General features: G+C 36.3%; 1 protein-coding gene and 1 long non-coding RNA gene across 3 annotated transcripts in view; one reads left to right on the top strand and one right to left on the bottom strand.

The window, feature by feature from the left end:
• Positions 1-17029, top strand: part of CABLES2 (Cdk5 and Abl enzyme substrate 2) — a 35722-nt gene extending 18693 nt beyond the window's left edge. Inside the window, exons 2-10 of one of the 2 annotated variants that reach the window (XM_020981536.2) lie at positions 1776-1847; positions 2026-2118; positions 8088-8165; positions 9611-9719; positions 10577-10742; positions 13708-13811; positions 15676-15782; positions 15940-16144; positions 16752-16990. In XM_020981536.2, the coding sequence (XP_020837195.1) occupies positions 1776-1847; positions 2026-2118; positions 8088-8165; positions 9611-9719; positions 10577-10742; positions 13708-13811; positions 15676-15782; positions 15940-16144; positions 16752-16892 (1075 nt within the window). In that variant the 3' untranslated portion in view covers positions 16893-16990. Of the gene's footprint in view, positions 1-1775; positions 1848-2025; positions 2119-8087; positions 8166-9610; positions 9720-10576; positions 10743-13707; positions 13812-15675; positions 15783-15939; positions 16145-16751 lie in introns of both variants that reach the window. The other variant, XM_020981537.2, reaches the window with a different exon arrangement.
• Positions 9187-13735, bottom strand: LOC144455874 (uncharacterized). Its single transcript, XR_013484698.1, has 2 exons — positions 13646-13735; positions 9187-9708 (listed from the first exon to the last, which is right to left on the bottom strand). It is a non-coding gene; the product is annotated as an uncharacterized LOC144455874 (long non-coding RNA).
• Positions 17030-17556: the final 527 nt, after the last annotated feature.

Genomic DNA, 17556 nt, shown 5'->3' with positions numbered 1-17556 from the left:
CTCCTGACTCCAGGGCTGGTGCTCTATCCATGGCACCACATAGCTGCCCCTCCATACTTTCTTAAAGGAGGCCTCAAATACTACACTATATGTAAAACTTACTGTCTAACTTATTTTTTAGATAATAAGTAGAAATAAAATATAAGAGTATTTTATTCCCACACTCAGTGGATCATGTGTACTCCTTTTGGGAGGTCACTGACATAATGAGATATAGAATAAATTTTTTTAATCACACAATATATTAAATATATTAAAGTTTAAAAGTACTTGCCTCGTTTTTAGCATAGGATATTTGTTTTTGTGTAAAATTAGTTCTCTTCTCATCTTCCCAATAAATCTTATGTTTGGGGGAACAAATGTCCCTGCTAGTATTCCCTAATTTTGTTGTTGTTGTTGTTTACGTGTTCCACAGAAATTGCCATAAATTGTTTATGTAGAAAAGAAAATGTTAATAAAATGGAAGGGGTTTTTTTAATTGCTCTCTTTCTAACGTTGTTTTACAGTACCGTTCACCAATTATTCTACCCTCTAGCATCCTATGATGTCTTTCCACCATTCCACCAGTCCTCCCTGCCATTTCCAGCCATTGAAATTGAACCAGTACTTCAAGACCTAGCTGAAATGCCACCTCCTCTGTGAAACCTTTCCTGACACTGCCTTGAAGTTAGAAATTATCTTTCATGCATCTTCTAGGCAGAATCATTTATATATATGTGTTCACGTATACATACATGTACATATATACATATATGTCTCACTTGCCATTGTATGTTCCAAAAAGATAGATATATTTGAAATATATTTATTTCTATACAATAATTCCTTAAAATGGAAGCAATAATGTTTAGGAAAGTAGAGATATGGGATTTTCATCTTAAACCAGTTTTCTCCCAGAAATTATACAAAATAACTGTAACTTACACTATGCTAAGTAAATATTAAGTATTAGTAAGGATGAGATTCTAGCACACTAATTTGCTTTTCATGTGGATTATTGATATTACCATCCAGAAATCTCAGTCCTCAAAGACAGAAGAGCAACTTTTTCAGATTTTTTTAATGCATTTCTTAAAAGATCTGTTTTTCTAGAAGCATCAATTGTTTCACAGTCTGCAAGAACTAGTATATATATAATTGATATTTTATATAATATATTATTTATAATATATAATGATATATAATATATACCCTATAGTAATATATCATTGAAGAAATAAATTTGTGATTTGAAAAGGAAGTGGGCCAGCCATGTAACAAGAGCAAATGGTAACAAATAGACCACTAGAGTGTTTCCATTGTACTGTGAAAGGTAAAAAGATCTTGAGAAAGTACTCTAGTACCAAAGAGGGTATGGAAGGTAGGATTGGAGGGGAAGAAATGTAATGTTAGAGAGGAAGACCTCTGGAGGATCTGTAGGAAAAAACATGGGTAAGGTACCCAAAAATGAAAAGGTATGGATGGGTTGTTTGGGACTAATGGAGGGATTTACCCACATTGGTGAGTTCATAGATCCCATTTAAGTATAAGGTCTTCTAATTAAAATAGATAATAAAAATCTTCTTGACCCATTCTTTTAAGCTGAATTTTGCATACTAATGAGTCTGTCTTTTTTCCTGAAATTTTAAAGAATGACTATTGAGAGGATTATTTTTTTTGTTTTTACTTTTTTGATAAATATTTTAAGGGATCCTTCACAGACTTTTTTTAGTTTCTATTCACTACAACTTCCAATTAATATTGTTCACTCTTCGTGTTGGTGTACATTTTTGCAGAAGGCGTTTTATCTCCCAGCGCTGTTCTCTAGAATTTTTAGAAGACATAGTGGAATATGCCACTGTACAAAGGTACTCTTTCAAAGCAGCATTAATCTTGTTGCATGCACTCCTTTTCCCCCTGCTACCCTTGTCCGAGAAAAGTGCCGGAGGTCCTGCATGCTGGTGCTGCTATCTGATCATACAATCCCTATTGAAGAGTCTAGGGGGTGGGGAGGAATTTATTTATTTTTTTCCTTTCCAATTGCAGGACCAAACACATATCTGGATCACCAAGACACAAAGGCTTGAAGAAGACTCATTTTATTAAGAACATGAGACAGTATGACACAAAAAATAGCAGGTGACCTTTGATTTTTTATTACTTTAATATAGAAACATAATGTTCTTTACATGGTTTGAGTGTTTCTTCTACAGTATATTTTCAGGTGAAATACCTATCTCCATAAGTCTACTTAAAATCATAAGACCAATAGAGCAGGTTAATATATGAAGATTTTCAAATTATTAAATGTGTGGTTTTGGGGGGGAGGCTTCATTTGCAGTAGAATCTTAGAACTTTAGAAATTACCCAGTTGACTTGAAACTCATATCTTCCAGTGACATCCCTAAAATATAGTTCTGACTGTAATTCCCCTCCTTAAGAAGCACTTCCTATTACGTGTAGGATCTATATACAAGCACCTGTTTGGAATTTAAAGACTTAAATAGCCTGGTTTTAACCTCTTTTTTTTTTTATTGTTGTTCAGTTGTGTCCAACTCTTCATGATCCTATTTGGGGTTTTCTTGGCAAAGATCCCAAAGTGATTTGCTATTTCCTTCTCTAGCTCATTTTCCAGATGAAGGAAACTGAGGCAAACAGGGTTTAAGTGACTTGCCCATATAGCTAGTAAGTGTCTGAGGCAGGATTTTAACTCAGGTCTTCCTGACTTCAGGCCCGGCATTTCATCCACTGGGACACCTCGCTGTCATCTTAACCTCCTTTACTAAGCTTATTACACACTACTTCCATACATGCATTGTGTGGTCCAGCCAAACTGTCCTTCTTACTGTCCCTGACACCTAGCCATCACTATGCCTAAGTGAATTATTCACTTGCTTAATCAACAAACACTAATTATGTTCCAGGCACTGTGCTAGGCCCTATGGACACAAAGACACCAATGAAACCATCCCTGCCCTCAAGAAACTCATTCCATCAGGGAAAACAACATATATCCATCTAGGTAGCACAGTGGGCAGTGTTGTACTTAAAATCAGAAAGATCTGAGTTCTAATCCTGCCTCAGACACTTAATAGCTGTTCAAATATGGGCAAGTCATTTAACTTCTCTGCCCCTCAGTTTCCTCATCTATAATTAGGAACTCACACCCATCATAGTGGCAAAGATGACCCAAAAAGGACAATGATAAACATGGGAAGGGCTGTGGGAAAACAGGGATCTTGATGCACTGTTGGTGGACCTATCAGTAGGTACAACCATTCTGGAAAATACTTTGTAATTATACAAGCCAAGTTACTAAAGAGCATATTTTCCCAAAGCTATTCCAGCGCTAGACATATACCCAAAAGAGATAAAGAAAGAGGAAAAGGTCTGATGTGTGCAAATATATTTGTAGCAGCTCTCTTTGTGGTCGTTTAAAAAAATGAAAACTAAGAGGATGTCCAACAATTAAGAAATGGCAGAATAAGTTGCAATATATAAAGATGATGAGATATTATTGTGTTGTGATGCAGAGTGAAATGAGCAGAAACAGAACAATTTATACTAAAAGATCAATATTATAAAAATGAATCTTTCTGAGCACTTTTATAAACTAATTAGGAATGAAACAAGCAGATCCAATAGAACATTTTATACAACATTGTAAAAGCAGAGAACTTTGAAAGCTGTAAACTATGATCAATACAGTGACCATTCATGATTGCAGAGGACAGATGATGAAATATGCTAGCCATTACAAAGGGGTGATGGATTTAGGTTACAGAATAAAACATATTTTGTGTGTGTGTGTACAACTACTGGGGAAATTTGTTTTGCTTGACTATAGATATGTTATAAGAAATTTGCTTTTTTTTCCTTTTTTTGATGGCATGTGAGTATGGGAGAGTGAAAAAATAGATTTTTGCACATTTTCTTAAAATAGAGAAGTAGCAGGGGGAAGGGAGGGGCAGGGAGGGTGTTACCAGGTAGTTAGGTAGCAGAGTGGATGGAGTGCCAAGCCTAGAGTCAGGAAGACTCATCTTCCTGAGTCCAAATCTGCCCTCCGACACTTCCTAGCTGCGTGATCCTGGGCAAGTCACTTAACCCTGTTTGCCTCAGCTCTTCATCTGTAAAATGAGCTGGAGAAGAAGATGACAAATCACTCCAGTATCTTTGCCTAGGAAACCCCAAATGGGGCCACAAAGAGTTGGACACAACTGAAAAATGACCAAACCACAACTGGGGTAGGTTAGAAGGTAACTACAGATGTGAAATATTGCATGAACTTTCAATAAGGTTACTGTATTAGTGATTTTACCTGTTTTACTCCATCATAAGACACTTCTCACAAAGTGGGAGTAATCTATAAATGTTTGTAATATGAAAACAAAATACATCAAGAAAACAGAAAAAACTGGGTAATAATTAGCACCCATCTCATTGGGTTGTTACGAGAATCAAATGAGATAACATATGTAAAGTGCCTTGTAAACTTAAAGCAATATATAAACACTAGCTGTTTTTATAAGTTGGTACAAAATATATAGAAGGTAATTCCAGAAGAAAGATCATATCAGCTTAAGGCATCAGGAAAGGAAGGCTTCATGTGAAGTGAATCAGTCCTATGCAGATTGAACAGATGCAGTTTGGTTGTATCTTTAAAAAATATAACTATTTAGGGGCAGTTAGGTGGCGCAGTGGAGAGAGCACCAGACCTGGAGTCAGGAGGACCTGTGTTCAAATCCTGCCTCAGACCAGACACTGGACACTTACTAGCTGTGTGACCCTGGGCAAGTCACTTAACCCCGATTGCCTCACCCCCTCCCCCGAAAGAAAGAAAAAAAATATATTTAGAAATAAGCATTCTTCTTTTTCCTTACTAGGTCAACTTTTCTTTCCTTTCTTCTCCATATTATTACTAATATATACGTGTATGTATACATATATACACACATGGAAGTGCTCATTTTAAAACATGTAAGATTTACAAGTCATCCTTGGAATTTTTGGTGATAATCTAGAAAATATGATGGCAGTATTCTAGTAAACATTTAAAGGAGAAGTTAAAATTAGGATAGAGAGTATAGGCTAGCAATAAAAAATAGGTATTTTAGAATGCATAACTTTTAGGCCTGAGAGGAGATTATTTGTGTCAAATGTTGCATATACTGTCAGAAGCAATGTGTTAGTTTTTCTTTTTTAATATTTGTTACAAAGAGAGGGCAGTGGGTAAGATATATTTTTTCAAGATTGATATAAAAATAAAAGGCATCAATAGACCTTCAAAAAGAAATGCTGGCTCAGTTTTAATTGGCAATTAGGAATTAGGATTTATGATAGAAGGAAAGATGAAATTAATTTTACTTAAGTTTCCCTGATAAATTAATTCTTGCTCTTTTGACCTACTATGAATTATTTGTGATATACTTCATATTATAAAGGTGACATGCACCAAGTTGGATTTTTTAAAATATCTTTTCAGTTAACCTACATTTTTTCCTCCATCCCACTTTCTCCCACATGCTTAAAGAAAAAGGAAGAGCCCTTGTATCTCTCATAGATAGATAGATAGATAAATAGATAGAGATAGATATAAAAAATCAAACAAAACAAACTGGCCATATCCCAAAATGCATTTCTCATTCTGCACATTAATCCATCATCTATCAATTGAGTAGCATTCATCAGTCTTCTAGAAATGTAGTTGGTTATTTCATTCATCAGAATTCAGAAGTCTTTCAGAACTATTCATTTTTACAATACTGATGTTATAATATAAATCATTTTCCTGGTTCTTTTCACTGTGCATCATTCCACACAAGTTTTCCCAGGTCTCTCTAAAACCAACTCTTTCTTCATTTCATATAGCAAAATAGTATTTCATTGCTTTCATGTACCATAATTTGTTAAGTTATTACCCAATTGATGGGAAACTTGGTAGTTTCTAGTTCTTTGCCACCACAAAAAGAGCTGCTAGCAATATATTTGTACATATGGGTCTTTTCTTCTTTCTTTGATATCTTTGGCATCTAGTTGTGATAGTGATATCACTGAGTCAAAGAGCAATAATTTGGAGGGGACATAATTCCAAGTTGTTTTATAGAATAGTTTAAACCAGTTCATAGTTCGAGCAGTACATGGATTTTGAGTTTTCCCACAGCCCCTCCAATATGTCATTTTCTTTTTTTGTCTGTTTTGCCAATCTGATGGGTTTGAGGTCAAACCTCAGAGTTGCTTTTATAACTTGTGTTTTTCTAATAATTAGTAATTTGGAACATTTTTAAATATCACTATAGGTAGCTTGGGAACTTGAAAACTGCTTTTTCATAATCTTTAGACCATTTATCATTTGGAGAAGGGCTTATTCTTATAATTTTGTTTTCCACTAGGAAGAATGAAGTTCTAGGGGCAGCTAAGTGGTGCAGTGGATAGAGCACTGGCCCTGAAGTCAGGAGAACCTGAGTTCAAATCTGGCCTCAGACACATAACACTTAGTAGCTGTGTGATCCTGGGCAAGTCACTTTACCCCATTGCCTCGCCCAAAAAAAAAGAAGTAGTTCTGGTTCACACTTGCCTAATCTTTTAGGATCATAGATTCAGAACTAGAAGAGACCTTAAGAGTCATAAAATCTAAACCTCTCAAATTAATGATGAAGAAACTAAGGCCCAGGGAATGGATGACCACAATATTACTGGTCGATATGTAATATGCCATCTTCAGTTTCAGTAACGGTGAGGACAGGAAGGAGGAGTATTAAAAACTTGGATCACAGGAAGAAAATTTTAACTTTAAGGTCTTGTGACTCTTAATATTAAGGCTTTACCTCATTAATTGGATCATTGGCCTATCAAATGCCTTGCTTTTTGCTTTAGGCAGTAAATAACTTTTCATGAGCAAATAACCAAAAATGAGTGGGAAAGCATTTTTAAGCCCTTCTGTGGGGATACACATACAAAAAGCAGAGACAGTCTCACAACTGAAGGATCTTAAATTCCAAGGATGGAGGCCACACAAAAAGGGGAGTGGGACCTTAGAGGAATAGGTTGGCAGAGTTAATTTGGTCTTGTTTCCAGAATGGGGAGGGGAGAGGAAAGGATAGTTGAGGAAGAAGAAGAAGACTGCTGCTGAGGTTATGGAGGAGGTCATGATGGTCAGAGTTGGGGAGTAAATTAATCATGGCTGGAGTTTTTCCTCAAATTAGGAGTCACCAGTCACTGCATCACCAATAGAGACAGTCACCCATCTAAAGAGCAAGACCCCAGGACAGGAAGGTTGCTGGTGAAGCTATAGAGATGGCCAAAGTGAGGAATAACCCTATCCAGCCATCTGTTCAATATGAACATGGAGACTCTTTCCTGAGCCCTCTTGTTAATCTGCCAGAAATGTTGCAGTGTGTATAATTCAGTCATCCACGATCAGCTCAGAGGGTTAGCTATTGACAGTAATTATCACCATTATAATGAGATTTGGTGTGGGTGGAGAAAGGGAGATACTAGCACTAGTTGATCAAATCCCCACCTATTGGTCTTAAGCCTTTAATAACCAAAAGAAAATCACTACTCGGAGGAAACAGCAGCTTCAGACTCTATGCTTGAGGTGGCCCACAGTTTTATCAGTGACATTAACCTTTTCTTGTTCACTGGACTTAAGTATCTAAATGAGGGAATAACTTAGAAAGTTTTCCATCTTCTGAATTTTTAAGAATGAAATATGTGCTTGCTTTTTTAGGTAAAAGAAAATATTTAAGCCAAAGCCTAAGCACATAATATGTAATTGAGAGGAAGCATGGTATAATAGAAAGAACATTGGAGTTAAGAAGCCTAAATTCAAATTCTACTTCTGATACTTATTAACTATGTCATCTTGGGCACATGTAATCTCTTCTAGCTTCAATAGTTAACTATGAGAACCAAAGGAGATAATGTATTAAGTTTTTTATAAACATTAAAGCACTGTATAATCATCAGCTATTATTAATACATTTGTAGAGATGAATTGAAACCAACATGTAATTTGAATTGCTTACAATATTTATGAGTATGCTTAGCTTATGGTTCTAATTTTGTGGACCTTTCCTATATCATTTGTTTTCCCCATTGCATTTCAGGATAGTTCTGATTTGTGCTAAAAGGTCCTTGTGTGCAGCGTTTTCTATTTTGCCTTATGGAGAAAGCATTCGGATCAGGTAAGTAATGATTTTAATTGTATAGATCTGACAAGTTTCACAGTAGACATAGTGTGTAATTTATAATTTGCTTACCTCTACACCTGCACGTTGGGGCAGCTAGGTGGTATGGTGGATAGAGCAAAGGGCCTGGAGTCAGAAAGACTCATCTTCCTGTGTTCAAATCTGGCCTCAGACACTTACTAGCTGTGTGACCTTGGGCAAGTCATTCAACCCCATTGGCCTCTATTTCCTCATCTGTAAAATGAGCTGGAGAAGGAAAGAGCAGACCACTCCAGTATCTTTGCCTAAAAATCACCAAATGAGGTCACAAAGAGTGGGCCACAATTGAACAACAAAAACATCTGCATAATGAGCACCGTGTATTCTTCCATAAGTTTGATAACAAGAGCATTAGCATTGTACAAGGTGTGGTATATGTGATACGATTTAAAAGCTGTCCAGGACAACACAACCCAGAGGGGAAGTGTGTGTTTGTTAAGAATAGAACAACAAAGCTCACCCTCTTAAACTCAGACCTCTTACAGTTAATGGAGAATTGTCCCCTAAAGAGTACAGAAGAAAGCATTCAGAACTCAGTAAAAGTTTGATCTAATTCAACTTCCTGTTAATTAAAATTATTCATGTTCTTTTAGCATTTTGAGGTGATTTTGTGTTGCTGCTTTTTTAAAAAAAAAATATTTCTTTTGGGAACCTGTTTATTTATAAATTGCCTTTATTGTTCCTTCACTTTACATGGAATACAATTGTGTTCTCCACATCCTGTCCACTTGATTGTCCTGTACATAATTTGTGGAAGGAAACGGATGTTTAGCAGTAGAAATAGTATTGTGTGCAAACATACTATAAAAATAGTCAATAATAGAAAACCATTCTTCCCCTAGTGTGGGAAAACACCAATTACTCCGGCAGTTTCTAAAGCTTACTGGCTGTGTATTGCTACAATTTGATTTTACCTACAAATTTGCCTGTGAAATGTGCACATTCCTTTAAACAGAGGTAGGTAGTGGTGCTCACTAAATTTATTGGCCAATACAAATTTTATTTTGATTTATAGAAAATGGTATTATGTAGCAGATTGGTAGCCATCATGAAAAGGAATGTTACAATACAATGTTAGGGAATTTCCTAATATCTCTTAATGCTATTTATCTTTTAAATAGTCTTAACCCAGTTTTATTCGTATGAACATTCAGATTCTATTCCTTTGTATTTTCAGTGGCTTATTGATATAGATGTCCAGAACTGATTTTTCATGGAGAAAGAGGAAAAAAAATGATCTAAACATCTTCATCAGTATTGATGTTTAAAAAAATCTAGCCACTCCTTTCTCCTCTTTTCTCCTTTCTCAGTCCCCCTCCCCCACCTCAGTAGTTCATTTACTATAAAAGGAAGGAACTTCATCATCCTAGAATATACCATCTTTGATCTAAATACTTTTACAGTGACATGAAGGTAGAAAGCCAGAAACAGAGGCATCCATCTGGTGGGGTTTCAGTGTCTTCTGAGATGGTCTTTGTATTGGAAGGAGTTGAGCTTGGTGCTGATGGAAAGGTAAGAGAATAGTCTTCATATTTTCAGAGCAACTAATGCTAATTATTGTCTATAGTATTTTTGAAGTCAGAATTTTTAAAAATACTGAAAGAGCTAAACATTTAAACTTTTATTTAAAAATTTTAACTTTGGGTATATAAATGTTTATAATTAATTGAAAGATATAAATAGGAGAGAAGCTTATACAAACTTATGGAAGATAGACTTATGTATTATATTGCCATTTGCACTTCTGATTTTATTTTTCTAAAGAAGCTAAATATTAAGCTACTACTTTAACACAAACAAAAATATATAAGCAGATCTCTTATTTGGAGGAATGTGTCTTAAATCTCATATCACATAGCACTAATCCTTTTCAATTCATTATATTATATGAAGTCTTCATAGGAAACATTTGAAGTCATAAATGTTGAAATGGTAGAACAGTGGGCAGGATTGAATACTACAGATTATCAAAACAGTGGTAAAATACACAAAATATTCATTTGGATCATATATAAATGGACTTTATTCAGATGCTGGTTTTTCAGTGGTAAAATTCCTTGTGGAACTAATCCAGACATAGACATTAATTTCTGTTCATAGGAGCTCAGTAGGGTCAAACTGGACTACTGATGTGAGTAAAAGGAAATAAAATTAAAGTTGAAAAGAGAGCCTATGAATATGATTTTTTCCTCTCATCCTGAGTAAGCAGTTGGGAATGGGTTCATTTTTGCTTTCTGTATCAACATTACATTCAACATCAAGAAAAGCCTCCTGAATCTTGGGTTGGAGGGTGGGGGAGCGCTGTTTATTTTTTGGTCTAACTCAGTCAAGTGAGGAAGAGTAATACTGAACGTGAACTTGTTTTTCAGGTAGTATCTTATGCAAAATTTTTGTATCCTACAAATGCCCTTGTCACACATAAGAGTGATAATCACGCTGCAGCATCTCAGCCTCGATCTAACGTTCCACGGACTCTGCCTGGGTCAAGATACAAATCTGCAACAGCTAAATCTGTGCCATCAGGCACAGAATTAGGTAGGAAGTTTTATATCATAAGGTTTTCTTTCAGTTCATTAACCAATGTACAAGGACTTATTTAAGAACCTGTGTGTCCAGAACTGACAATAAAAACAAAAATAAGCAATCTTTGCCCTCAAGGAGCTTACATTCTATCAGGAGAAACATGTACACACTCAAATTGATACAAAATATATACACAGTAAATACACTGGAATTTCTGACAGGGAGAAACTAGTAGTTGGGAGGATAAGGAAAAGTCTCACAGTGGCACTTGAGTTGAGCTTTGAAAGAAGCAAGAGTTCTAAAGGAGAAGTGAGCAGTCTGGTCCAAAGTACCAAGGAGGGAGACAGAGGGTCATGTTTGAAGGATGGCAAGAAAAGCCCATTTAACCAGATCCTTGAGTGGAAGAAGGAAGGAAATATGTAAGAATATGAAAAGGCAGGCTGGGGCGACATTGTGAAGGAGTTTAAATGGAAAACAGAAGAGCTTATGTGTGATCCTAGAAGCTACAAGAGTACCCTGGAGCCTCTTGAACATGATGTGGTCAGATCTGTGCTTTCAGAATATTACTTTGGCAGCTGTGTGAAGGATGGATTGGGGATGGGGGAGACTGAAAAAGTAAAGCGAATCTAATAAGCTTATTTTGAACAAAGACTTAGCATGCCAGCAACAATGACGTGACCAGTAGCTGAAATTAAGCCAACTTAAGACCAGCATTAATATGCTGAGATACATACCCAGAAAGATAAATACTGGAGGAAATGGAGAAAGCAGATTGATAAAGGCTTAACAGAAGTTAAAGGGAGCCAAGAATAAATTTCAAAAATTAAATGTGGGAAAATCATCTTAGAATTGTTTAGTAGACTTGCAGGTACACATTAATTATTATGTTGCCTGTGTTGTTTTTAGTGTTTCAGTTAAGGACTAAATTGGTTCAGATCTCACAAAAGGAAATCCAGCTTTAAAAATTAACCATTTGTCAAGAGTACTGCTTCACTGAGTAACTTCAGTGACATAATAATATTACCTTTATAGTTGTATGGTACTATTAATACTTATTTTTGACCAAATTTGTCTTCCATCAATACATATATGAAGAACAAAAAGAAAAACTGAACAAGCAAAAACAAAACTGAAAACCAATAAAAATACCCCAAAAGTGAATGTGGATATATTGTACATGTATGTTCATTTACTGATTCTCACCACATTTTCACTAATTATCCTAAGTGCAGCATTTATTGTAACAAATGTCTGAGAGTTTCATTAGTAGAAACACTGTTTCCTGCCATTTTCACTTAACAGGGAAGAAATAGGCAAATTCAGTTTTAGTTAGAAAAATAATTTCCATCCATGTGTCCTATCTAAATGTTGTAGTTGACTCACAATTTACATTTATCTTTTTTTCTCTACCACTCCCAACCATTCAGTCAAATTCATGCACACTTGACCTTCTACCTTAAGCATATGACTAGGAGAATTTCCACGATGGACTATGCCCTTGTTCCTCACTATGACAGTATATAAACCCAAAGAAATGCCAATGATGGGTATGCTGGCATTTTTGAGATGTATGAACATGCACGCACATTTATGTCCATTTGCTGGGAACACATTTATCCCATTTCAGAGAGATGAAGCTCTAGTTTTCTATGAAAGATCTAAGGAAAGAAATTTTACAGCTTTCTTCCCACCCAGGAAATTTTTCCATTTAACATAATATCTAAATTAAATTCTTCACTCTATAGTATAAGTCAGTCATTCAAAAGGAAAAGAGAAGAGGGCCCAGGACAGAGCCCTATGAATACCCATGGCTAGCAAGTATTCCTTGGAAGAAGATTTAGTAAAGAAGCCTAAAGGGTGGTCAGATTGATGGTATGAGAAGCAAGAGAGAATAATGTCATGAATACCTAGAGAGAATATAGTAGCAAGGAGAAGCCGATGATTGATAGCGTTAAAGACTGTAGAGAGGTCAAAAAGGATGAAGATTGAGAAGAGACTATGAGGTTTGGCAATTAATAAATTATTAGATATGGAGAGAGCTATTTTGGCTGAATGATGAGATCAGGAACCAAACTGTAGAAAGTTAAGAAGAGAATAAGAGGAAAGGAAGTGGAGGCATCTTTGTAGATGGCCTTCTCAAGGAGTTTAGCCACAAAGGAAAGATATGGGCCAATAGCTAATGGGCATGGATGGAGCAAATGGCGGGGTTTTGAGGATGAGAGAGACATTGGCATATTTTAAGCAGTAGGGAAGCAGCCAGTAGTCAGGGAGACATTGAATATAAGTGAGAGAATAGGGATGATAGAGGAGGCAACCTGTTGGAGAAGACAGGATAGGACGGAGGATCACTTGCACAGATTAGCCTTGGCAAGGAGAAGGCCCACCTTTTCATGTGAGACAAAGGTAAAGGAGGAGATAGTAGCAAAAGGCCTTTGGGTAATGTGAGATGAGAAGGGAAGAAGAGGAAATTCACAATGAATGGCCTTATTAGACCCACTTCTGCTTTCCCTATCCTTAGTAGAAGTAGGGGTCAGTAATCTAACATCTTTTTCTGTTCCTTATAAACAACCTTTAACTTTTTTCTCAGTTAAACATATTAATATTATTGTTATTATCATTAGTAACTTATATATAGCAATTTAAGGCTTACAGAGCACTACAGATTATCTTATTTGATCTTAAACCTGTGAGGTAAGTGCTATTATCATCCCCATTTTACAGATGAGAAACTGAGACGAAAGAAGTTGAGATTTATCCAAGGTCACATAGTTACGAAGTATCTAAAGCAGCATTTGAATTGGGTGTTCCACTTCAAGGCTAGTACTCTGTCCACCTTGCTGGTGACTTAAAAAAAATTGAAACTGAAATCAGTGATTTAAAGGGAAAAAAAATAACACCAAACATTTGCTGGGTACCTTTTATCTGAAAGCAGTTTCTGACTGATTCCTATGTCTGATGCGATTGTTTGTGCTTCTAGGGAGTGAGACAGGTGATTCAATAGAATATAATCCTAATCTCCTTGATGATCCTCAGTGGCCCTGTGGGAAACACAAGCGTGTTCTTATCTTTGCATCATATATGGTAAGAAAACAACAAAGTGTATAAAAATTGAACAGTGGTATTTTTCTGTGTCTAGCATTTACTAAAGAATTGATTTAGTGGCAGATTGTGTAATCAATCAAGGTGCTAGAATGTTCATTCTGTCAAAAAAAAAAGTTGCTTAATTTAACACTGACTGTATACATACAATGCTACAGAATCAGATTAGTAAAACCTTTGAGTATCTGTCCTTAGGAAGATTAGTGGGAAAATAAACCATGTTACAAAAGAGATTTGACAACAGTGGATTTTAACGTGCCTGTATATGAAGAAAACAAATCATTAGTAGCATTATCCTCTAAAACTGGACGAAGAATTAAGGCTAAGTGGTTAAATTCTTCTAGTATCGGTTCTCTCTTACTGGTGAGGCTGCCACCACCTTCCTAGTTACCTAGGTTCCAACATAGGTGTCATCCTTACTCATCCCATATATCCAGTCTTTTGCTAAGGCCTGTCAATTTTATTGATGTAAGGTCTCTGATATATATTCCCTTCCCTCCTCTGATACTGCTGCTACCCTGGTACAGGCCCTCCGTGACCTTATACCGGACTATTGAAATAGCCTGCTGGTCCATCTCCCAGCCTCAAGTGTCTCTCCTCACACCAGATCATTCTTCACTCAGCTGTCAAATCGATCTTCCTCAATGTAGGTCTGATCATGTCATACCCCTCTCCCCCACTTAATCCTGTTTGATATTCAAAGCCCTTTATAATCTGGCCCTCAACTACTTTTCCAGTCTTTCCTTTCTCACCTTCAGTATTCTCCACACATATTCCTTGCTCTACAATCCCAGTGACTGGCCTCTTTGTTATTCTGAGAACATGAAACTCCATCTCCCCACTGCTTGCATTTCCCTGGCTTGTAACTGTGACTGGAATTCTTTCCTTCATCTCTGGCTTCCTTGCTTCTCAGCTAAAATCCCACCTTTTACAAGCAGCCTTTTTCAATCTTTTTTTTTCTTTTGGCTTTTTGGTGAAGCAGTCAGGGTTAAGTGACTTGCCCAGGGTCACACATCTAGTAAGTGTCAAGTATCTAATTTCAGATTTGAATTCAGGTCCTCCTGACTCCAAGGCCTGAGCTCTATCCACTGCACCACCTAGCTGCCCCCTCCAATTTATCTTCATATATCTTGTTTGTACATAGTTGTTTGCATATTGTCTCCCCCCAGTGGACTCCTTGAAAGCAAGGACTTTTTATTATTTTTTCCTTTTTTTGAATCCTCAGTCCTTAGAACAGTTCCTAGCACATAGTAGGTACTCGATAAATGCTTATTGACTGATGGCCACACATGTTTAAGTGACATTCATTTTGGACAAATGGTTCCCATTTAAAACAGATTAATAACTTAGCAACTAGAATTATGCTAAGAAACTTGTTTCAAGGAAACTAAGATTGATTATAAATAACAAAAATTAGTGGAATTCTTGTGCCTCTTGGCAGTCTGGGAACAGCTAGTCAGCAATATTGTCTCTTTTTATTCAGTTACTTAACCCCCCTAAGCAGCACAGAACTCATGCATAATTCTATATTCTAAACCCTGCTTCAGGACCTTATTATAAGGTTTCATCTTCATTTCATTAAACCTCCCAAAACAGCTTTCCATAGAGAATTTTAAGGTTTTGAAAACAGTCCATATTTATTTGCATAAACCTGGCTGTTAACAAGCATTGGCATGAAAACAACTAAACAGTGACATTTCATTTTGACACCCAAGGCTGTACCCATAATCGTTATGGCAGTAGGAGGTGCCAAGATGGGGTTTGAGGGTAAATTGGCTTTGAAGCAATGTAAATGTTCAACTATGAAAATGCCTTAAATGACAGGCAACTTCCTTTCCTATTTCAGACCACCGTGATAGAATACGTGAAGCCTTCAGACCTTAAAAAGGACATGAATGAAACATTTAAAGAGAAGTTTCCTCACATCAAACTTACGCTGAGTAAAATTAGAAGGTAAGAAAAACATGAGTAAAGATGGGCTAGCAGTCATTTAAACTTGTAGGAAGGTAATCATCTCCCACTTGTTTATAAAACTGCTTAGTCTGTAAAACTATTAGGATCCATGCTGCCTCATGACCAGAAACATGATTTGGTTTTTGTTTACTCACAGCTTAAAACGGGAAATGAGGAATCTCTCTGAAGAATGCAACCTCGAACCAGTTACCGTGTCAATGGCTTATGTTTACTTTGAGAAGCTTGTCTTACAAGGCAAGCTAAACAAACAGAACCGCAAACTGTGCGCTGGCGCTTGTGTGCTCCTTGCAGCAAAGATCAGCAGCGACCTCAGGAAGAACGAAGTCAAGCAGCTCATTGATGTAAGTAGAACCAGAATTCTGCTGTTTTCATGATACAACATGAAGTGTATAAGTACCAAGCCTGTTGGCAGTTCCAGCTTTTGGTTTGTCTAGTCAGAGCATGCTGAATGGTTTCTACAAATTTCCTAAATTCCACCTGTATCTGCTAGCAACAGACATTAACTAGGGTGTAATTTCTGATCTCCGCTGCTGTGGGAAGATGAGAGGACATTAAAATTCATATATATAAGGACATAGAATTATAGAATTCAGAGCTAAAGATCAAATATAAATATAGACTGGTGCTATTTTCCCCATGATGGCAACTGGAAGGAAGGTGGTCTCACTTAAACTAACAGATCTTTATCCTTTACAACACAGATGTAAGGAGGGTGATGATTTGTGCATTTACTAGTTGTTCTTCCCAGGCTTTGGAAATGTTTTAAGTCATTAACAGAAATATCCCAATGTCTTCAGATTTAGACATGAAGGCAATTAAGTTTTTTTTCTGGTTTTGTTTTGTTTGATCCCGGAAAAAAGCGACAGCCACAATTGAGCAAAGTGATGTCTGTTAACATAGCTAGAAAATAATGGAGAAAACAATCTTATTCTTTCTTCTTTATTGCAGAAGTTAGAAGAACGATTCCGATTCAACCGAAGAGATCTAATTGGATTTGAATTTACAGTGCTTGTGGCTCTGGAACTGGCCCTTTACCTTCCTGAGAACCAAGTTTTACCTCATTATAGACGTCTCACGCAGCAGTCGTAGCCAAAGCCAAGTTCTACCCAGTTGGCAGGAAGATTTACAGAATGCTTTGCTGCTGAATGACTTCCACTTCCTACTAATCTTTTGTGTGCCCCTATTATGTCACAGCTTTCAGTTACTTAAAATGTGTGTTCTCATAATGGCATAGTTGAGTATTTGTTGGGTGAAAACAGGTTTATTGGCACAGAAAGGATTATTTCCTTCAGACACTAAAGCACAAGTAATTCATGATGTAGTTGTCACTGTGGCTGTTTATTCTTCCTTTCAAAAGATGTTATGCTATTGTTCCTTTGAAAGATTTTTATCTTGTTTTCTTACTTACTCATCATTACTTTCATTCCAAAATGTCATACTTCAAATGGTATTTGAAATTTTTCCTGCATTTTTTTATATGAACACAATGCATTTTTTTTATGTGCCTGAAACTGGTCTGGTACCAGTCTTTTTCTTGCGTAAGTTATAAATTCTTAAATTATACAATAGCATTTTATGCTTACCTGCATTTGCCTTGCATTCAGAAAAGAATTCCACAACTGCATTATCATAACAATGGGACATGGATTTCCAGATCTTGAACAATTGGTTCATCGATGATTTAATTACTCATTTAAGCATTAATATATGGATAAAGGGATAGTTAAAATTTTAGAATGTTAAATGTTGGGAA

This window comes from Phascolarctos cinereus, unplaced genomic scaffold (assembly GCF_003287225.1).
Source record: "Phascolarctos cinereus isolate Bilbo 61053 unplaced genomic scaffold, phaCin_HiC Scaffold_2;HRSCAF=192, whole genome shotgun sequence".
Lineage (NCBI taxonomy): Eukaryota > Metazoa > Chordata > Mammalia > Diprotodontia > Phascolarctidae > Phascolarctos > Phascolarctos cinereus.
Note: the sequence above shows the minus strand (reverse complement) of the source record. Positions and strands in the feature narration are given on the sequence as shown.